At 40.4% G+C, this 23,255-nt stretch overlaps 1 protein-coding gene across 1 annotated transcript in view; it reads left to right on the forward strand.

Annotated features, from left to right (window-relative positions):
• Window positions 1–395: 395 nt before the first annotated feature.
• LOC123589194 (cytochrome P450 3A12-like) overlaps window positions 396–23,255 on the forward strand; it is a 35,868-nt gene continuing 13,008 nt past the window's right edge. The window contains exons 1-7 of the mRNA XM_045460943.1: window positions 396–575; window positions 4,802–4,895; window positions 6,938–6,990; window positions 9,229–9,328; window positions 12,649–12,762; window positions 13,020–13,108; window positions 14,435–14,583. Of these exons, the coding sequence (XP_045316899.1) occupies window positions 505–575; window positions 4,802–4,895; window positions 6,938–6,990; window positions 9,229–9,328; window positions 12,649–12,762; window positions 13,020–13,108; window positions 14,435–14,583 (670 nt within the window). The 5' untranslated portion in view covers window positions 396–504. The remainder of the gene's footprint in view (window positions 576–4,801; window positions 4,896–6,937; window positions 6,991–9,228; window positions 9,329–12,648; window positions 12,763–13,019; window positions 13,109–14,434; window positions 14,584–23,255) is intronic.

Raw genomic sequence — 23,255 nt, forward strand, 5'->3', positions numbered from 1 at the left:
TTAGAGCTGGGTTTGAAGGATGAGTAGGATCCTTCTAGGCAGCCCAGGGACATTTTTAGGCAGAGGAAACTACATGGGTAAACATGAGTAGACCCAGCTTGTGTGAAGGGTTTCAAGTGTTTAAGGGTACAGACAGTCATGGTGACAAGGGCAACTTAGAGATTTAAGGACAATGGTTTTACGTGAACTTCTGTAACCTTTGAGATTACTGATAACACTGATTGAGTTGCTTATTGATTTCCCGCAAAATATTGACTCAAAGGAGGTCAAACTGGGAATGTCCATGATGCTTTGCCAACACTCATGGGTGTAGAGCACCTACAGGTGGAGCACCAGTGGCCCTTCTACTGGCTGTAGCTCCAGCCCCGCCCCCTCTTCACTATATATATTCCAGCCTCACTGAATCACCGCTGGTGGGAAGGAAAGCTCCACACGCACAGGCCAGCACAGACTGGTGCACACTGCTGAAAGAGAGTAGAGGAGATTGGCAGAGGGAAAGTGGCCATGGACCTGATCCCAAGCTTTTCCATAGAAACCTGGCTTCTCCTGGCTACCAGCCTGGTGCTCCTCTATCTGTGAGTAACTGTTCAGGCTCATCGCCTCTGGAACCTTGCTAATCAGCAACCTCTACCCCTTTTTCTTGTCTGTTCTGTGGATGAAGAGTTAACAAAAGGAAGTTCCTTAAGTGTTGGGTGCTTCAAACAAACTAGAAACACATAAGGGGTTATTATTGACCTCACCCAGATCTGCAAAAGGAGTACCCCCATACCCCAACTCCAATTTCTGTAGTTAGGAGGGCTGAGAGACTTTATTTGCTCCTGGGATGATCTTCTGTTTCACTACCAGTTGGGACGTAAACCTATCAAGCAAAATTCACCTGAGGAAGATTAAGATCAACAGACCCCTGTGCTATGGAGTCCTCACCCCATCCCAAGATCTGGGGATTCTGGAGGCAGAGGGAGTAACTTGGGTCTGGTCTCATTATCTTCACCTTCCTGGTCTTTGTCTGCTGCAGGACGTGTGTAAAAGGATTGGGCCTGTGTCTCTCAGGTGGCTCCTGCTCCCCTCCCTCCCACCACCAAGCATCATGTACACAAATCACTGGTATACCCAGACTTCCAGGGGTGCTGGATGTGCCTAACCTTCCTCTTCAGAATGGACTCTTCCCTCTTTTCTGTGCCCCTCTCCTGGCCACTCCCTGACCTTGTAATATGCAGAACTCCTTACCCTAAATGAGTACCTTTAGAGCTGAAGAGACTTGGCAGAAATCCTGAAATTCTATTCATTTCAGGTTTTCCTTCTAGTGTCTGGGAAGGTTAGCATCCGTATAGAGATTTCTTCCTCCCTCAATATGAAATCTGCCAGCAGGCTGCAAAGACATAGCCCTGAAAGCAAATTTGGATATTAAATATGTTTTTTCCCTCTATGTTACAGTACAGGAGGAAAATCAAAATCATTAGCAGAGGAATTCCTTTCAGTGGTGGGTTTCCCAGTATCCTGAAGCAGGTTGGGAAAGGACTTAGTTTCCAGTTGTGGGTAGGGATGGTCCCCTCTATGTCACATTTGACCTCTATCTCAATTTCGCTTTCTTTAGGAATAGAAAGGCATGAGGATGTGAACATAGGACATATAAGCCTGATTTTCATTTTCTGAGAGAAAGGTTAGGAATGCTGGGTGTGACAACATATTCTGTCCCAATGACATTTAAATGTAATTGATATGGTTTAATTTCATTCTTTTTAATACTAGGGTTTTTACTGAGATAAGACTATTTCCAGCTTGTTCTTTCTGAAGTCTACAAGGAGGCTGTTAGTTTAGCCTTTGTGATTATAATGGTGCATAAATAACTTCAGCCTTCTAGAGTCATGTTGGGAATATGAATTTAGTGTATACATGCATACTTCTATGATATAGGTTGTGTATATGTTTACAAATGCCCAGCAGGTTATTTTAACCTCTCATCACAGGCGAGTAGTAAGACACTGAGACAGTGCTGATGTGAGAGGCATCCAGGGCTCAGGATGGAGTGGGAGAGTATTCCTCTCTCATAGCAGACCTTCCAGAGATACTCCTTGGTTCTGGTCCCACAGGAGGTCATCACAGGACCACAGGATTAGCATCTCATCTGCTTGGGGCCAGGGAACAGTGATACCATGTGAGTCATACTGTGTCTGGTCTATCTGGCAGTGGGGCTGTCACTGGATACCTTTGCCACTAGGCAAACAGTATGTTATACTTAAAAGACACTGGTGTAGTCAAGAGTCAGTAGCTGTAGACAGGGCCCTCTGTCTATCAGTGCAATGTAAAGGCACTAAAAATGAGTCACTTTACTGTTAGCCCCTTCATTTGTACCAACAACAGCATTACTCTACCAAAAAGAGAGAAGCTGGAATGAATCAGAAAAATTCATCTAGCTCCACCTCTGCATTGTATTGGAGCCCTGTGAGTTTAGACCAGATCTTGCCTTGTGACCAGTGTTGCTGACGCATTCACTCAATTGTTTGGCCTCACTTGGGAGTTGAATTAGCATGTTGATGGTCCAGAAGCCAGAATTGATTTTTTTTTTCTTTTTTTTTTTTTAATTTTTTTTTCAACGTTTATTTATTTTTGGGACAGAGAGAGACAGAGCATGAACGGGGGAGGGGCAGAGAGAGAGGGAGACACAGAATTGGAAACAGGCTCCAGGCTCTGAGCCATCAGCCCGGAGCCTGACGCGGGGCTCGAACTCACGGACCGCGAGATCGTGACCTGGCTGAAGTCGGACGCTTAACCGACTGCGCCACCCAGGCGCCCCCAGAATTGATTTTTAAAAAAAAATTTTAACGTTTATTTATTTTGGAGACAAGAGAGACAGAGCACAAGTGGGGGAGGGGCAGAGAAAGCCAGAGACAGGATCTGAAGCAGGCTGCAGGCTCTGAGCTGTCAGCACAGAGCCCGATGCGGGCCTCAAACCCACAACCATGAGATCATGACCTGAGCCAAAGTCAGACACTCAACCAACTGAGCCACCCAGGTGCTCCCAGAATTGATTTTTTTGTGTTGGTGATGGCCACCGGTACTTCTGACATCTGGTGCACATGTGTCAAAGTGTTCTAGAGGAAGGATCTAAATATCCAGCTGGGTCGGGTTGAGGTCTCTCTGCCGGGTCCCTCAAACATGTCCTTTCCTGCAATTTGGGGGTTTATTTAATCACGTAATATTAGAAATGCTGGATGTGCACAAAATACTTGGTACCTGTACTGTCTAAAATGCTAGCTTAGAAGAGGAGATGAGGAATATCTCTGGAACATTTTGTCCTTATTCATTTTATGTTGCATAACACGTATTCTGCTATGAACTGTAGGTATGTGAACTTTGGAAGGCTCCCTATCTGTTAGGTGAAAGCACTTGCAGGGTATATAACCATTTCTACTTAGCATCCTTTCCCACCACTTTCTTAATTTGCCTCTATGGGGTTAGCCCTGTAGGCCTAGCAAGTTTATGGTTAAAACGGTGCTGGCAGCCTCTCCTTCCTCCACTCTGCTATTTCTCAGCAACACCTAACAGTAAGGCTTGCAAGGATCCAGAACCCCCAGTTGTGGGATTCCACAGGCAACTCCTGAAGAATGAATTGCAGGTAGGCCTGTATTAGGGAGCACCATCTGTAATGGACTTTTGAGATAGTTGATGCACAGAGTCAGTAAACTTAGTGACCATCTTGAAAAATTGAGTGGGCCTTGCAGTGTGCTGAACAGATGAGTATCTCAGGTCAGAGGACCAGATTCCACAGGGGAAAGAATAGCCTGGGGATGGATTGTTTACTTACTGATCCTTTAATATGGCATTCATTTGGGCATATATGGGTCAATCCCCCTTCTCTGTAGCTGAAGAGAACCAGAATGCCTGACAACAGAGACTTGGGTGGACCTGATGGGATCTCACTTTTTAGTGAGGCCAGTTGAGTCTTTGACACAGTTTTCATTGTACAGAAATAAGAACACTGTGGTTGCTCAAGACTTCTATGAAGATAGACTTAAGAAGGGCCTGATCCAGGGGCGCCTGGGTGGCTAAGTTAGTTGAGCGTCTGACTTTGGCTCAGGTTATGATCTCACTGCTTGTGTGTTCAAGCCCCTGTGTTGAGCTCTGTGCTGATAGCTCAGAGCCTGGAGCCTGCTTCAGATTCTTTCTCCATCTCTCTGCCCCTCCCCTGCTCATGCTCTGTCTCTCTCTCTCTCTCTCAAATATAAAATAAAACGTTTAAAAAAATTTTAAAAAGAAGGACCTGATCCAAAACACTAACAGGGACTACAATGAAGGAAAAGCAGAAAGGTGTCTCTGAGGAAACTGCTAAGAACATTTTATTGGTAGACTCTCAGTAACCATCTGGTATTGAGTGGATATATTTAGTAAAATATCATCATTCATCAGAGCAGGAAAAAAATTTTCTCTTTCTCATTCTTTGGAGAGTGACAAGCTCCAAAGTCATGGCAGTGTCACTTACTAAATAGGCATGAGTGAATTTTCTGGAAGAATTCAGCATGAACCTTGTAGGAGCTCTCAATATGGAAGCATTTATCAAATGTTCAGTCTAGGATTTGGGATGGTGAAGTTTCCAGCTGCTTTTAGCTAATCATCATCATTCTTTGTGGGTCTCACAGTGGAGATGGGAAAGGAGATGATGAGTGAATGTAATTATTGCTGTTTGGATTGCTGTTACTATTTCTTGACTACATGTTACCTCCTCTCTTACCTGTTCTAGTTGTATCAGTGACTGGCCACTCTCCACACCTATTTCACCATTGCTTTCATTTTCACTTTACAGATATGGGACCTACACACATGGACTTTTTAAGAAGCTCGGAATTCCTGGGCCAAAACCTCTGCCTTTTGTGGGAACTGCTCTGGGGTACCGTCAGGTGGGTTCTGTTTGAGCTCCCAGCTCCCTCTTTTGCTTCTTATGGTTGCAAATCCCAGCTTAGTTCCATATTAAAAATACTCCTCCTCAGCAGGAAGTTCTTAGGTTTCAGACTTTCCAGAAATGGTGTCATAGTCTCCACCCAGCCTCCTCTTTTGCTTCTTATGGTTGCAAATCCCAGCTTAGTTCCATAGTAAACATGTTCCTCCTCAGGAGGAAGTCTTGGGTTTCAAACTCTCCAGAAATGGTATTACAGGCCCTACCCAGCACATGGCCAGGTATAGCTCAGGGCTCTCTTGTCTGCTGTTAGGAGCCTCAGGTTTTCCCTCAGTTGGCAGTCCAGCTCTCTGGCCACTTCAGCCCAGGACTTTTTGTTCCAGCTTGTGAGCATCATAAAGAGGCTTTTCTTTCTGGCAGTTGCAGATTCCCAGGAAGGCATAATGGTACTTGGTATTAGGAGAAAAGCATCAAGTGGGTCCCTGGTACTGGCTCATTAAGCTCTGTATGCTAAAGTTAGACTTTTCTGTTCATAGCATGAGCTCTTTGTAGCCTCCTTGTTTTCCTGGATGTCTCTGGAACTTCAGTTTATTAGGCAACCCAAGATTCACTTTGGGTAATTTGCACATAATTTAATTATCTCAAGAGCTGGCCAAAACCCACCCCACCCCTATAGTTGTTTCCATGGCTCTAACTCACCCTTTGCCACCTGTGACATCTTTTGCCATCTGAGAGGTTGAACTAGAGCTCTTGGCTTTACCTCTGTATCTTCAAAGAAGGCATCCTATGGGTGACTTGAGCAGGGGGGAGTATAACTGAGGCAGTATATTGCTTATCTATTGTTTTCAGACTTTAATTCTAAATGAGTTGTGTGTGTGTGTGTGTATGTTATTTTTCACACAAAGGTAGAACCACTCATACAAAATCACTAGAAAAGAGATGCTTTGACAAAACTATTAAAGACTTAATGTACCTGAATGGAATGTACTAGCAGACACACAGACTGAATTTTGGTAGAGCCACTGTGTCTAATCCAGCTCTGATGCCTCACCCAAGGCCTGGCTCCTGAACAGAAGGTAGGAGCTCATGTCTTGAAGGCCAGCAGGCAGAGTCTACATTACAGGCTGCTCTCTGCCTTGGAGTTCCTTTCCTGAAGATCTGAGACTTATTCCTCAGATCCTACCTCTCCTGGCTCTCAGTGTCCAGTTATTGTTAAGAACTTACTGGACTTTTTCCTTTCCAACAGAGCAATAATCTTCTTTCCACTTTTCCAGATTAACTCCTTAGTACATGCATCCCAAGACGCACATTTCTGGAACCTTCCTTTGTAAAGTGAAAACATCAAATATCACAGCTGAAACATAGAGACAGGAAGTTTTGTTGTTTTCTTTTTTTGAAGTGACATGATTGAAAGCTCAGAGCAAGTGTTTTAATTTGCACCATCCTTTGTGGAGGGGTGACATCATCCCCTGTTTTCCATGTGAGAACTGGACAACTGGAAGCGAGTCCACTTTGTCATTCATCCACTCATCTCTCACTTTCTCACTCAACAAAATGTCTTACACTTTGTAAGTCTGCCAGACTTAAAGAGGGCACAGGAGTCTTAATTTCCTAAATCTACTGAAAATCTAGTAGGGCTCATGAGATCAATGAATAGAGTGGTAACTGAGGGTTGTTCAGGCCATGCTGACTTTCCCTCAGCTTCCATTTTCTGATGCCCTGAAGTTAATAATTCAGATGGTTATGAGATGTAGAGACAACTCATGCACAAGCCAAACATGTCAGAAAGGCAAGGGTTACATAGTCTTCACAGACGAGTAAGATGTTCAGTATGAGCAGTATTAGTCAGTTCAAGGACTTGAAATTCTCCGTTTCATGTCTCTGTTTTCTCTCCTTTCCCGTAAGATGCGTGTGAATAAGAGCTTCCCTGTATCTGCCAGTGAGAAGTAGTAAGCCACATTTCATATGATCTGGGTCCTTTTTGTGCCCATTAGAGGTAAGGCTTAGTACATTTAGATTAATAATACATTTTCTTTCTTCTCGCAGGGCTTTTGTGAATTTGACGAGAAATGTTTTAAAACATATGGAAGAATGTGGGGGTGAGTATTCTGGAAATTTCCAGTGATAGGCTTTTTATGATGAGGCCCTCATGGTGTGGACAGTCTCAGTCGAGAGCCCCTTGGGATGAAGCCCTATAATTAAAGCTCCTGAAACCTCCCCTTCCCAGGAATGCATGTGTCACCAGGTGTACAGGTCCAAATATGAATCTGGTCAGGAGAGCTGCAGGGTATCCTTTATATTTTGGATTAATATGTGTTTTTGGTAGAAGGGCTGTTGTAAACAGAATGGAAAACCATTTCTGCTCAGCCCTTTCTTACTGTGTCTGAAAGTATGTAGTTTGTTTTGTTTTGTGTTTTAGTACTAAGCCAAGACTTTCCAATAAAACTATAGTCAAGTATTTCTTTTTCCAATTCTATAGACTGGAAGAGATGTAGGAAATTTCTAAAGCACAGTATTTCCCTGGTGGGCTGATGGACTTGGGATTTTGTAGTATGGCCTCAGCGGCTTGCAGTGGATGCTCCCAATGAGGTTGGCTAGAGGTTTGCTGAAGCAGTGTGAGAGGTATAGTGTGGTGCTGGGCTGCTCACAGCCAGTGTTGTACCTCTTTATCTTCTCTGGTCAAGTCCTCAGAATCCATAGGGCTCTGCTGAGTTGGTGTGGCCCATAAGCAACATGGCGGAATAGAAAGAACACAGATCTCTGGATTGCCACTGGTTTATCTCCAGTGTCCCTCCTACGTTCAGTACTGGTCAGCTCTGGCTAGAGTCAGTGTTACATTGTGGGCCCCAGTTCTGTATTTAGTAAATGGTTCTCATGCTTGGCTATGGATAAAGACCACCTAGGAGGGCTTGTTAAAAATGCATATTCTTGGTTTCCATCCTCCATTAACACAGAATTTGGAGGATGTGGGGTGGGGTGCAAGAATCCGAATTTAACTGGTAGTAGAAGTCGTATTAGGGCTGTGAGATCATGAAAAGAGAGGGTAACTTTAAACCACTGTCCCTTGTCCACGCTTGTGTTTTTTAACAAACAGGATAAGACGTGGGAAATCACCCAAGAAAGATAATCAGGTTGATGGGAGAGCCGATCTAAGTGCCACCTCAGTAACAACTATTACTGCTTCAACACTAAGTATACTCGACTCACACTGAAACCTGAGTTTTAGAATACTTTTTGCAGATGGGGAGCATTTAGTGCAGTGGTTCTCCTCCCTTTCTATATCTGATCACAAAGCATTTGAAGTTCCTTTGTAACATCAGAGGGAGAATAGGGGACTTATGGAAAATCTTCCATTTTGTTCTAACAAATGCAAATGATTTGTAGTAGAAACACAATGCCAGAGGATGCTGTAATTAAGCATAATCTAAACCTCATGCCACTGGCTGTTCCCATTAACTGGTCATATGGACAGTCAGGAGGTCAGGGTTAATTGGGATGGATCACATATAAGGAGTCAGCTTTGTGTGATACATGTGTCACAAGTGGACTTGCCCTGCTACTAAGGGTTGTCACCTATATGGAGCCCAAGGGACTCACACTTGGGACCCACCTATAAGAAGAAATATAATAAAGGTAAATATATGTAACGTGATTTTTACTCTCTATTATTACTCTGTAACATTAAAGTGAATGTTTCTCTGTATTACTTTATTCTCTTTGTGGTTTTTGTTCAAAATTTTCTCAGTCAATGCTACCAAGAATATGTCTTTAATATTTAAATAATACTTCCTTTAAAATATAACTAGAAATCATATTTTAGAGAATAGGGCAAAGAAATGATTCATAATTTTGCCATCACTTTTTGAGCATTTCATGTCTTTATTTGCAGGCACATCTTACATGTTTGTGATCACTGTGCCTACAATTTTCATCTAATATTGTATTATGTGCATTTCATGTGTTTGATATATCTTCAAAATTATAATTATTAGTGACTGAGTGGGTGGAGTCTCTTTCATTATTTTTTTGTTCTTAGATAATTTACTTGCCTTCAGTTATTTACTAACCTTTTTTTGATAATATATATAAAATATTTAAAATGTTTGAAGTACTTCTAAAATATTTGAAATATTTTTAACATGCAAAAAATTATGGAGAATAGTCCCAGAAACAGCCATGTACACACATAGACTTAATAAATTTTCCATTGTTATTTCTGACCATGGTCTCAGAGAATGGATTAGGTAACATCAGGTTAAAAGTCTGGACTTCCAAGAGTGGCTGCCACTGCAGAAACTGGCACGTTAAATTTAATCAGCTCTGTTTCCCCGATATAGGTTTTATGATGGGCGACAGCCAGTGTTGGCGATCACAGATCCAGACATGATCAAAACAGTACTAGTGAAAGAATGCTATTCTGTCTTCACAAACCGGCGGGTAGGCATGGATTTATTTTAAATTTGCATAGTTATTTATAAAGCTTTTATTTCAAAATAATAATGGATTTACTGGAAATTGTCCCAGGAGGTGTCATGTCATGTGGCCTTCAAGCTGTTTTCTCTAAGATAATATCTTGCTTAACTATATAGGACAGTATCAAAGCAGAATTTGTCATTGGTTCTAGCCACAGAGCTTATTCAGATTCCAGCAGTTTTATGTTTACCCATTTGTGTGTGTGTGTGTGTGTGTGTGTGTGTGTGTTGCTGTCTGAACATTTATCTTACTTGTAGATTAGTGTATCTACCACCACAATCACGTTACAGAGCTGTTCCAGCACCAAAAGTCTCCCTGTTACTATTCTTTTGTAGGCATGGTGTGTAGCTTTTCTTTTTGTTGTATCAGGGTGTTCAGCAGAGCAAACATTGTTTTTTATTTTCTTAAGACCAGTTTATTCATTTTTTCCTTTTATGGGTTATGACTTTGGCATCAAGTTTGAAAACTCTTCACCTAGCCCTAAGTCCCAAGGATTTTCTCCAAGCATTTAGTTTTATATTTTACATTTAAGTCTGTGATCTGTTTTGTGTTAATTTTAGTGTTAATCGTGAGATGTGAAGTTTAGGTCAAAGATCTTTGTTTTTGGCCCTTGACTGTCTAATGACTCCAGAACCAGTGTGAAAAGGCTGTACTTCTTCCACTGAATTGCTTTTGTACCAGTATCAAAATTCAGTGGGGCCTGTGTGTGTGTGTGTGTGTGTGTGTGTGTGTGTGTCATTCTCTGTTCTGTTCATTGATCTCTGTATCTATTCCTGTACTGGTGCCAGGCTATCTTGATTACTGTAGCCATATAGTACCTCTAAACATATGTCCAGTGATTCCTCCCATTTTATTTTTGTTAGAATTGTGTTAGATTTCCAGCTGCTTTGTCTTTCCATACAAATTTAGAACTTATCTATGTGTACATAATAGCAGAGACTTCGTAAGATGTGCCTCAAACCCATAGATACATCTGGGAGAAATTTGTGTCTTTACTAAGTCATGTCTCTCAATTCATGAACACACTATATGTTTATTTAGGTTTTCTTTGATTTTTTTTCACCAACGTGTAGCTCTTAGCACAGGAAAAACATACATGTTTTATAAACCTAAATGTATACCTAAAGTATCTCACCTTCTTTGAGTGCTTAAAATTATTATTGTGTTTTTAATAGGTTTTGACATGTTCTTGTTAGTATACAGAAATGTGGTTGGTTTTTGTGTTGATCTCATTTCCTACAACCTAGCTTAGTTCATTTATTAGATGCAGAGTTGTTCTTTTTTATATTCCTCAAGATTTTCTACATTGACATTATGTCCCTTGAAATAGGGACACTCCTATTTTTATCCTATTTTTATCTTTCTATTCTGAATGTCTTTTATTTCTTTGTGTTGCTTATTGCACTAGCTAGGTTTTCTAGTACAATGTTGAATAAGAGTGGTTAGAGTGGGTATTCTTGTCTTGTTCCTGATGCTGGGGGAAGCATTAGGAACTAGTAAGTGTCCTTTTTTTTTTTTTTTTTTTTTTTGGCTTAAAGAACTCCCTTTAGCAGGCTTAGTGGTTACGAATTATTTCCAATTTTGATTGTCTGGAAATGTTTTATCTCTTGTTCCTGAAGGTCTTCTTTTCTGGGTAAAGTATTCTTGAATAAATCACCCACTCTCTTCTGGCTTTCAAGACTTCTGCTGAGGAATCACCTGATAGACTCAGGGGTGTCCTCCTTGTATATGATGAGCTCCTTTTCTCTTACTCCTTTCAAGACTTTTCTTTGTCTTTCATTTTTGACAATTATATTATAATGTGTCTTGGTGAAGTCTTTTTTGGATTCAATCTTACTGGGGACTTTTAAGCTCATGTCCCAAGATTTCCATATATTTCCCTAGGTTTGGGAACTTTTCAGCCATTGTTTCTTTAAGTAAGCATTCTTCCCACTTTTTCCTTCTCCTACTGGGTCTCCTGTATATGAATATTGTTTCATTTGATGGTATCCTATAAGTCCTGTTCGCATTTTTTTTTCCAGCCCTTTTCATTTTTTTCCCCCGTATGACTGGATAATTGAAAATAATCCATGAGAGCATGATGTGTTCAGGCAGTTGGGGGCCACAACATCAGCAACTGCATGATCCTTGGCAAGAGTAGTGGAAGATTCTTGTGGCAACAGTGGCTGTTGGGATTTTCAGTAGCTCCACCAGATCCAGCACCAGGGGACAAGCAGAATGGTGGCCAGAATTGGTGCCATGTACACGGTCATTGGAGGGGGTGCTGAAAGCAGGCACATGCCCAAAACAGGGTTGGGGCCACCAGTGGGGTCCATCACCAACTTTGAGCACACAGGTGGTTTCAGGGGCTAGCCACTGGTGTGTGCATGACAGTGAGGGCTTGTGACTAGAGTCCATGCTGGCCGTGTATATGTGTATAGCTTCAGGATTTAGCTGTAGACCCTTGTGGTAGTGTAGTCCAGTGAAAGGAGTCAGGACTGGCCTCAGGCACCTCAGTCATTCATCATTGAGATGATGTTAGCTGTAGGGTTATTAGATACTCTTTATGAAGTTGAGGAAGATGTCGTCTATTCCTAGTTTGTAAGTTTTTAATATGAATGGGTGGTAGAGATATCTGTATTAAAACAAAATACAGTTTTGGAAGATGGAAGAAAGATTCGAGTTTGTTGGCTGATAGGTCAGTCCCAAACTGAGAAAGAATTATCTCTCTCTTTTTCCTTCTGTCCCTTTGGGGAAATACAGGGGGAATAGATACCCACATAACTGCATCGTTTCTTCAGAATAGCAAATGGATTCATAACCTTTTTAGTGTTAGCTATGGTATTTTTTTTTAATCACCATAACAAGACATTTGTTTTGTGAGTTGCTCCTGCTGCAGACATATGCAAAGACAGAAATGGTCTGAGGCAACATGCAGCTTGCCAGGGCTATCTGGCTATATCTACCAATCCAATTATACTCTGCATAGGGTAGGACTAGGGGTTAATACTGTGTATTATCCTGGAGGAGTATTCCCTACCATATTTCCCCAAACACATTTACACTAAAAAGGAGATTGGGATATAAAGGCTGGAAAGCACATCAAGTGGCTGGATGTGTTTTTCAGCTTCTCAGAGGGGTAAGAATTTGGTGTAAATATCTGTTGAACATCTGACATAGGGCCTGCTACTCCATAGATAATCACTAAATAATTGTTGAATAATTTCTATCCATTTGACAAGTTTTCCACAACCTGAGACCTTCAAAACTTATATAAGGCAAAATGTCTTTTGCTTTGATGCTAGTCTCTTGGTGCATTGGGATTTATGAAAAGTGCCATTTCTCTGTCTGAGGATGAAGAATGGAAGAGAATACGAACAGTGCTGTCTCCAACATTCACCAGTGGGAAGCTCAAGGAGGTAAGAAAGGGAGGGTTTTCAATTAGAAAGTTAAGGAATACATCCGTGGGCAGGTAGAAAATAAGATCACAGTCCATTTCTTAGGGGTAGCTTGCTGAATTTGGGCTTCCTCAAAATGGTCTTTTAGCTTCATGTCCTGGAAGAGACATGACAAGATTTGTTATTAGATGTCCCTATTGCTTCATGCTTATGAAAGCTGTGTAATTTTAGGACTTGATTCTTGGATTTAAGTCAGGTGGTGTTGTATTTGTGTGTAGATGTTCCCCATCATTGGCCAGTATGGAGATGTGTTGGTGAGGAACCTGAGGAAGGAGGCAGAGAAAGGCAAGCCCATCACCTTGAAAGAGTAAGTAGAACTGCACCTGCTGGGCTTCTGACTCTGTCGTGACACTTTCCAGCTGCTGACACAGAACCAAACTCCCACTGTTGAGTTAGTCCAGTGAATAAACAGAAGTAGACATATGGTGCTACAAGTCCAGTGGGCCACCCAAGAAGAGGTCGCACCCCTCAAAAGGCAGGGCAGTCAGGAGAAAGGGTCTTCTTTTGTGTACATGAGGCGGGATTAATTTATCTACTTGATCGTCCCCTTGGATATCCTAGAAGACAAAAATACATCGTTTCAAAAGAAGAAACATAATTTATCAAATCGTTGAGTGTAGAGGGTATGGAATGGTGGGAGGGGAAGGCACTTTGTACATATTGGTGGGCATTGAGTGGGGCAGGGAAGTTATCGTGTGGAACTTAGAACAACTTAAACCCCTTCCTGATTTTGTTAAGGATATTAGTAAAAAAAAAATATTAACTTTATGACCACTTGTCCATCTTTCAACCTTAGCAGAGAAAAACCCTGCTCATGGGATAAGGAGGGTGACTATATAATCTAAACTGTGATATTTTTAAATTATACACGATGAACAGATGTACATAGGAACTGTTCTAGAAAAACTGGTGGCATATGATCACTTAGCTATGGCAACCCACAAATCAATTTTGTAGTGATTTACTATATATTTTTTAACTAGGAACATTATTAGGTCTTACGTTTTCCAGATATGAGTGTGTCCTGAGGGAAAGCTCTGATCACTGGAATTGAGGAAGAAGGATCTTTCAGGAGTCTTAGCAGGAGTGTAGAGAAGAAGAGATAACATTCCTTTCAGCACATAACATGGTGTTGCTGTTCACTAATGTGCTGAAGAGGAATCAGCTCTGAGCATAGATACTGTGGTGAGAGAAGGCCCGGATCAATTTTACCTTTCTTGACTCTTCTAGGAAAGGTTAATTATTCCACTGTTTGTCTTGTTCAGACACAGTGTTTATCTACCTTCTATTGCCCATACTCCAAACACACTACTGTAATTTATTTGACTTTCGGTCTCTGTTCCTTCAGGACAGAGCTCCTTGAGTTCAGACGTGTGTCTAACTTGCCATAGTGTCCCCATCACCCCTAGCACAAGGCCAGCAGTATCACTAGCATGATGCCTCTGCCGAATTCCTCATGAATACCTCATGAATGAGTGTGATGGCATATAGACTCTTCAGATTATCCAGAAGGTGGTTCTGAAAGTGTGGCTCTTATGTGGCCTGGGCATCAGAATCTAACGCTGCATGTGTTGGATAGGGATAGTAAAGAGTTTCTGATTTTAATTATCCATGTCTTTCTTTCCTTACTCAGCATTTTTGGGGCCTACAGCATGGATGTGATTACTGGTACCTCCTTTGGAGTGAACATTGATTCCCTCAACAACCCACAAGATCCCTTTGTGGAAAATACGAAGAATCTCTTAAAATTTTCCTTCCTTGATCCATTTTTCTTCTCACTATGTATGTAGATTACTATTTTTCTCCTCCCTTCCTTTTCTCCTTTTCTTTCTTCCTCCCTCACTTCCTCCCTCCCTACCTTTCTACAACAATTTTTTTTTCCAGAGATAAATTTTATTTTATTTTATTTTATTATTTTTTTTTAATATATGAAATTTATTGTCAAATTGGTTTCCATACACCACCCAGTGCTCATCCCAAAAGGTGCCCTCCTCAATACCCTTCACCCACCCTCTCCTCCCTCCCACCCCCCATCAACCCTCAGTTTGTTCTCAGTTTTTAACAGTCTCTTATGCTTTGGCTCTCTCCCACTCTAACCTCTTTTTTTTTTTTTTTTTTCCTTTTTTCCTCCCCCTCCCCCATGGGTTCCTGTTAAGTTTCTCAGGATCCACATAAGAGTGAAACCATATGGTATCTGTCTTTCTCTGTATGGCTTATTTCACTTAGCATCACACTCTCCAGTTCCATCCACTTTGCTACAAAAGGCCATATTTCATTTTTTCTCATTGCCACGTAGTATTCCATTGTGTATATAAACCACAATTTCTTTATCCATTCATCAATTGATGGACATTTAGGCTCTTTCCATAATTTGGCTATTGTTGAGAGTGCTGCTATGAACATTGGGGTACAAGTGCCCCTATGCATCAGTACTCCTGTATCCCTTGGATAAATTCCTAGCAGTGCTATTGCTGGGTCATAGGGTAGGTCTATTTTTAATTTTCTGAGGAACCTCCACACTGCTTTCCAGAGCGGCTGCACCAATTTGCATTCCCACCAACAGTGCAAGAGGGTTCCCGTCTCTCCACATCCTCTCCAGCATCTATAGTCTCCTGATTTGTTCATTTTGGCCACTCTGACTGGCGTGAGGTGATACCTGAGTGTGGTTTTGATTTGTATTTCCCTGATAAGGAGCGACGCTGAACATCTTTTCATGTGCCTGTTGGCCATCCGGATGTCCTCTTTAGAGAAGTGTCTATTCATGTTTTCTGCCCATTTCTTCACTGGGTTATTTGTTTTTTGGGTGTGGAGTTTGGTGAGCTCTTTATAGATTTTGGATACTAGCCCTTTGTCTGATATGTCATTTGCAAATATCTTTTCCCATTCCGTTGGTTGCCTTTTAGTTTTGTTGGTTGTTTCCTTTGCTGTGCAGAAGCTTTTTATCTTCATGAGGTCCCAGTAATTCACTTTTGCTTTTAATTCCCTTGCCTTTGGGGATGTGTCGAGTAAGAGATTGCTACGGCTGAGGTCAGAGAGGTCTTTTCCTGCTTTCTCCTCTAAGGTTTTGATGGTTTCCTGTCTCACATTCAGGTCCTTTATCCATTTTGAGTTTATTTTTGTGAATGGTGTGAGAAAGTGGTCTAGTTTCAACCTTCTGCATGTTGCTTCTACAACAATTTTATTGAGCTATAACTTCACATAACATATAGGTCCTCTTTTAAAATGTACAATTCATAATTTGGCTATTGAGATAGTGCTGCTATAAACATTGGGGTGCATGTGCCCTTTCAAATCAGCATTTTTGTATCCTTTGGATAAATACCTAGTCAGGCAATTGTAGGGTCATAGGGTAGTTTTATTTTTAAATTTTTGAGGAACCTCCATACTGTTCTCCAGAATGACTGAACCAGTTTGCATCCCCACCAGCAATGTAAAAGAGATCCTCTCTCTGCATTCTCGCCAACATCTGTTGTTGCCTGAGTTGTTCATGTTAGCCATTCTGACAGGTGTGAGGTCGTATCTCATTGTGGTTTTGATGTGTCTTTCCCTGGTGACAAGTGATGTTGAGCATTTTTTCATGTGTTGGTTGGTCATCTGGATGTCTTCTTTGGAGAAGTGTCTATTCATGTCTTTTGCCCATTTCTTCACTGGGTTGTTTTTTGGGTGTTCACTTTGATAAGTTCTTTATAGATTTTGGATACTAACCCTTTATCTGATATGTCATTTGCAAATATCTTCTCCCATTACGTTGGTTGCCTTTTAGGTTTGTTGATTGTTTCCTTTGCTGTGCAGAAGCTTTTATTTTGATGAAGTCCCAATAGTTCATTTTTGCTTTTGTTTCCCTTGCCTCCGGAGACGTGTTGAGTAAGAAGTTGCTGCAGCCAAGTTCAAAGAAGTTTTTGCCTGCTTTCTCCTGGAGGATTTTGATGGCTTCCTGTCTTACATTTAGGTCTTTCACCCATTTTGAGTTTGTTTTTTGTGTATGGTGTAAGAAAGTGGTTCAGGTTCATTCTTCTGCATGTCACTGTCCAGTTTTCCCAGCACCACTTGCTAAAGAGACTGTCTTTATTCCATTGGATATTCTTTCCTGCTTTGTCAAAGATTAGTTGGCCATACGTTTATGGGTCCATTTCTGGAGTTTCTATTCTGTTCCATTGATCTGAGTGGATCAATGAGTGGACCAATGATCTGAGTGGATCAAAGCCTCCTGCTTTGGTTTTCTTTTTCAAGATTGCTTTGGATATTTGGAGTCTTTTCTGGTTCCATACAAATTTTAGGATTGTTTGTTTTAGCTCTGTGAAGAATCCTGGTGTCATTTTGATAGGGATTGCATTGAATATGTAGATTGCTTTGGGAAGTATTGACATTTTAACAATATTTGTTCTTCCTATCCGGGAGCATGGAATATTTTTCCACTTTTTTGTGACTTCTTCAATTTCTTTCATAAGCTTTCTATAGTTTTCAGTGTGTGATTTTTCATCTTTTTTGCTTAGGTTTATTCTTAGGTATTTTATGGTTTTTGGTGCAATTATAAATGGGATCAATTCCTTGATTTCTCTTTCTGTTGCTTCATTGTTGGTGTATAGGAATGCAACCGATTTCTGTGCATTGATCTTATATTGTACAACTTTGCTGAATTTATGGATCAATTCTAGCAGGGATTTGGTGAAGCCTTTTGGATTTTAGAGTATCACGTCATCTGCAAAGAGTGTATGTTTGACTTTCTCCTGGATGCTTTGGGTGCCTTTATTTCTTTGTGTAGTCTTACTGCTGAGGTTAAGACTTCCAATACTATGTTGAATAACAATGGCGAGAGTGGACATCCCTGTATTGTTCCTGACCTTAGGGGAAGAGCTCTCAGTTTTTCCCCATTGAGGATGATATTAGAGGTGGGTCTTTCATATATGGCTTTTATGATCTCCAGGTACGATCCTTCTATTCCTACTTTCTTGAGGGTTTTTATCAAGAAAGGATGCTGTAATTTGTCAAATGCTTTCTCTGAATCTTTTGGGAGGATCATGTGGTTCTTGTCCTTTCTTTTATTGGTGTGATGAGTCACATTGATTGTTTTGCAGATTTTGAATCAGCCCTGCATCCCAGGTATAAATCCCACTTGGTCATGGTGAATAAGTCTGTTAATGTATTGTTGGATCCAGTTGGCTAGTATCATCTTGAGGATTTTTTTGCATCCATGTTCATCAGGGAAATTGGTGTATAGTTAGTTCTCCTTTATAGTGGGGTCTCTGTGTGGTTTTGGAATCAAGGTAATCCTGGCTTCATAGAAAGAATTTGGAAGTTTTCCTTCTATTTCTATTTTTTGGAAAAGTTTCAAGAGAATAGGTGTTAACTCTTCCTTAAATGTTTGGTAGAATTCCCCTGGAAAGCCATCTGGCCCTGGACTCTTGTCTTCTGGGAGATTTTTGATTACTAATTCTATTTCTTTACTGGTTATGGGTCTGTTCAAATTTTCTGTTTCTTCCTGTTTCAGTTTTGATAGTTACATGTTTCTAGGAATTTGTCCATTTCTTCAAGATTGCCCATTTTATTGGAGTATAATTGCTGATAATATTATCTTATTGTTTTTATTTCTGCTGTGCTGGTTGTGATCTCTTCTCTTTCATTCTTGATTTTATTTATTTGGGACCTTTACTTTTTCTTTTTGATCAAATTGTCTAGGGGTTTATCAATGTTGTTAATTCTTTCAAAGAATCAGCTTCTGGTTTAATTGATCTCTTCTACTATTTTCTTTTGTTTTGTTTTTATAGCATTGATTTCTGCTCTATACTTTATTATTTCCTGTCTTCTGCTGGTTTGGGGTTTTATTTGCTGTTCTTTTTCCAGCTCTTTAAGGTGTAAGGTTAGGTTGTGTATCTGAGACCTTTCTTACTTCTTTAGGAAGGCCTAGATTGCTATATACTTTCCTCTTATGACCACCTTTGCTGCATCCCAGAGGTTTGGGGCTGTGGTGTTATCATTTTCATTGGCCTCCATGTACTTTTTAATTTCCTTTTTAACTTCTTGGTTATCCCATTCATTTTTTAGTAGGATGTTCTTTAGTCTCCAAATATTTTTTACCTTTTCAAAATTTCTTCTGGTTGATTTTGAGTTTCATACCATTGTGGTCTGAAAATATGCATGGCATGATCTCGATTTTTTTTTTTTTTTGTACTTACTTAGGGCTGATTTGTGTCCAGTATATGGTCTCTTCTGGAAAACGTTCCATGTGCACTGGAGAAGAATGTGCATTCTGCTGCTTTTGGATGAAATGTTCTGAATATATCCATTAAGTCCATCTATTCCACTGTGTCATTCAAAGCCACACTGTGTCATTTTTCCTTGTTGATTTTCTGTTTTGATCATCTGTCCATTGTTGTCACTGGGGTGTTGAAGTTCTCTACTATTATGGTATTATTATCAATGAGTTTCTTTATGTTTCTGATTAATTAGTTATATATTTGGGTGCTTTCACATTTGGAGCATACATGTTTACAATTGTTAGGTCTTCTTGGTGGATAGTTTCCTTAATTATAATATATTCCCTTCTTCATCTCTTGCTACAGTCTTTATTTTAAAGTCTAGATTGTCTGATGTAAGTATGGCTACTCAGGTTTTCTTTTGTCAACCATTAACATGATAGTTGGCTCTCCATCCCCTTGCTTTCAATATGAAGGTCACTTTAGGTCTAAAGTAGGTCTCTTGTAAACAGCATATAGATGGGTCTTGTTTTCTTATACATTCTGTTACCCTTTGTCTTCTGATTGGAGCACTGAGTCCACTGACGTTTAGAGTGAGTACTGAAAGATATGAATTTATTGCCATTATGATGCTTGTAGAGTTGGAGTTTCTGGTGGTGTTCTCTGGTCCTTTCTAATCTTTGTTGCTTTTGGTATATATATCTATCTATAGATATAGATATAGATATAGATATAGATATAGATATAGATATAGATATATATGTATATATATATTATAAACATAAATATATCTATATACACACACATATATATCTATATACACACACATATATATCTATATCTATATCTATATCTATATCTATATCTATATCTTCATCTTTTCTCCCCTCTGAGAGTCCCCCTTAAAATTTCTTGCAGGGCTGGGTTAGTGGTCACAAACTCCCTTAAGTTTTGTTTGTCTGGGAACCTTTTAATCTCTCCTTATATTTTGAATGGCAGCCTTGCTGGAGAGAGAATTATTGGCTGCATATTTTTCTGATTTAGCACATTGAATATATCCTGCCACTCCTTTCTGGCCTGCCGAGTTTCTGTGGTTAGGTCTGCTGCAAACCTGGTCTGTCTTCCCTTGTAGGTTAAGGACTTTTTTTCCCCTGCTGCTTTCATGATTCTTTCCTTGACTGAGTATTTTGTGAATTTGACTATGATATGCCTTGTTGATGGTCGGTTTTTGTTGAATCTAATGGAGTCCTCTGTGCTTCCTGGATTTTGATGTTTGTGTCTTTCCCCAGGTTAGGAAAGTTTTCTGCTATGATTTGCTCACATAACCCTTCTACCCCTTTTTCTCTCTCTTCATCTTCTGGGACCCCTATGATTCTGATGTTGTTCCTTTTTAATGGGTCACTGATTTCTCTAATTCTTAAAACATGCTCTTTTGCCTTAGTTTCCCTCTTTTTTTCTGCTTCATTATTCTCCATAAGTTTGTCTTCTATATCGCTTATTCGTTGCTCTGCCTCATCCATCCTTGCTGCTGTGGCATCCATTCAAAATTGCAGCTCAGTTATAGCATTTTGTATTTCATTCTGACTAGCTTTTACTTCTTTTATGTCCGCAGAAAGGGATTCTAATCTATTTTCGACCCCAGCTCTTATTCTTATTATCATGATTCTAAATTCTGGTTCAGACATCTTGCTTGTATCCATGTTATTAAGTCTCTGGCTGTCATTTATTCCTGCCCTTGTTTTGGGTGTGAATTCCTTCATTTTTTCATTTTGAAGGAAGAGAAGGAATTAATAAGGTAAAGAAAATTAAAATTAAAAAATTAAAACAACAAACACAAAAATATCAAATAAAGAATGCTAGATTTTAGGTGTGTTTTGTTCTGGGTTCGAAAGGAGCTTGATAGATCGGAGATAAAAGGAAAAAGAAAAAAAAGGAAAAGGTTTGAAAATTTGAAAAAATGAATACACTAAAATAGAATAAAATGAAATGATGTAGGTAAAATAGAATTTGAAAATTTTACAAAAAAGTTAAAAAAAAATAGAAAAATTAAAGAAAAGTATTTTTAGGAAAAATTGAAAATAAAAATAAATTTTTTCTCTTTTTGTATTCAAGGAAAAGAAAAGAAATGAAAAAGAAAAAAAAAGGAAAATTGAATGGATAGAACAGCGAACAGACTGAAATACGATGGAAATTACATGGTTTTCCCATTGAAGTCAAACTATGAAGCACTTTATAATCTGTAAACTAAGTAGGCAGAGAGACGTAGTGTTCCTGAAGAGTGAGGTTGGCCCAGTGGATGGGGCTTAGTATAATGTCTCTGTTCTCCACTAGATGGTGCTGCTTAGCTTATTGGGGTGGATATTTGTGGCGCATGTAGGTGTGTATGTGCATGCACAGGAGGGGGGAAAATGGCATCACCCAGCTACCCAGTCCCTGGTATCGGAACTCTGTTCTCCTTGATCAGCAATTACACATCCATCCTTTGTCTCTGGCTCCTGTCCACTCCCTGCTGTTATACTGTCCAAGACCAAGCCCTCGGGTTGCCAGGCAGCACCTTCCTCCTGAGTTTTATCCCAGATGCAGCTCTTTTTCCCAACCCCTCGCTTCTGAGGGACTGCAGCTTTGACCTGTTCTGACCCTCTGCACAAAGGTCTCACTGAGCAATGGCCAGGTCCGGCCACACCCAGGAACATTCACGGGCCCATGCTGCTGCCAATGCCCAGAGACTGCAGCTGGGTGCCAGCCCTCTCCAGAAGAAGTTAACATGATTGTGTAGAAACAGCATTTCAGGGATTATGGAAAGTCACAATACATATCTGGCACCAGGCTTCCCCCTTAACTTCCTTGTTCTAGTACCAGCAAATGTGGTTGTTCTCCCAGTCTGCTGTGATGTTTGCCCGTGGGGTGGCCACACAACCTCTACCAAATGTCCTCCCAGCAGTGAACCGCCTCTCCCAATGTGTCCCAAGGACCCCTGGTCTTCACTCTGCTCCTGGGGATTCGCCCTTCCTACCAGAGCACTTCCAGGTGTCAAGCTGTGGAGTTTCAGACTCTGCAGTCTCCCTGTTGATAGAGTCTTAATGGAATATAAACCCTCTCCCTTCTTCTTTCTCCCTTTTAGTTCAGTCCCTGCGGCTGTTTCCACTTTTCCACTCTCTTTCCAGCTTCTTTTGGAGGGGGAGTGCTTTTCCCATACTCTCCCTCTGTCTCTGCCCTCTCAAAACGGCTCCCTGTCCTCTGTGACTTCTCTCTCCACCAGTTCACCTCTCCACGCTGCATATCTGCTGAGTTCTGTGGTTCAGGTTGTACAGATTGTTGTGTTAATCCTCAAATCAGTTTTCTAGGTTTGCAGGATGGTTTAGTGTTGTCTGGCTGTATTTTATGGACACAAGATGCAAAAAACACCTTCCATGCTGTTATGCCATCTTCTGGATCTTGGTTCTTTTTAAATGTAGACATTTATAGTGATAAATTTCTTCCTGGTCACTGCTTTTGCTACATCCAAGAGTTGGTATTTCATGTCTTTATTTTTATCAGTCTCCAAGTAATCCTTTTTTTTTTAATTAAAAAAATTAATGTTTATTTATTTATTTTTTGAGAGACATAGAGACAGAATGCAAGTGGGGGAGGGGCAGAGAGAGAGGGAGACACAGAATCCAAAGCAGGTTCCAGGCTCTGAGCTGTCAGCACAGAGCCTGATGCTGGTTCGAACTCATTAACTATGAGATTATGACCTGAACTGAAGCCAACACTTAAACTACTGAGCTACCCAGGCACCCCCTCCAAGTAATTCTTAATTGCCTTTTTGATTTCTTCTTTGAACAATTGGTTATATAAGAGTGTAATGTTTAATTTCCATATATTTTATTTGTGGGTTTCCCAATGTTGTTTATGTTCTCAATTTCTAATTTTATTTCATTGTGGTTGAAGGGCATACTGTGTATTATTTGCATCCTGACAACAGTTTCTTAAACATCATGATTAATTATGAGACTGATGTGCTGCCTACTGCGCTAAGGAGGCAGGTACATCATGATTAATTAAAGTAGCATATTATGGTCTGGTTTATACAAAGAGGTTCTAGTCTAAAAATAAAAGCTAAGATATCCAGGGATGTAATTCTGTTGCTTTGGTCACTCCAAACCTGTGGAAGTAGACAGTGATCTCACTGCTGTAGTGGTGGTCCTCATGTGTGACTTGCCCTGGATCAGCCATTGGTTTGAAATTTCCAATAAAGGCCATAAGGGAATGACTCCTGGT

This window comes from Leopardus geoffroyi, chromosome E3, assembly GCF_018350155.1.
Source record: "Leopardus geoffroyi isolate Oge1 chromosome E3, O.geoffroyi_Oge1_pat1.0, whole genome shotgun sequence".
Lineage (NCBI taxonomy): Eukaryota > Metazoa > Chordata > Mammalia > Carnivora > Felidae > Leopardus > Leopardus geoffroyi.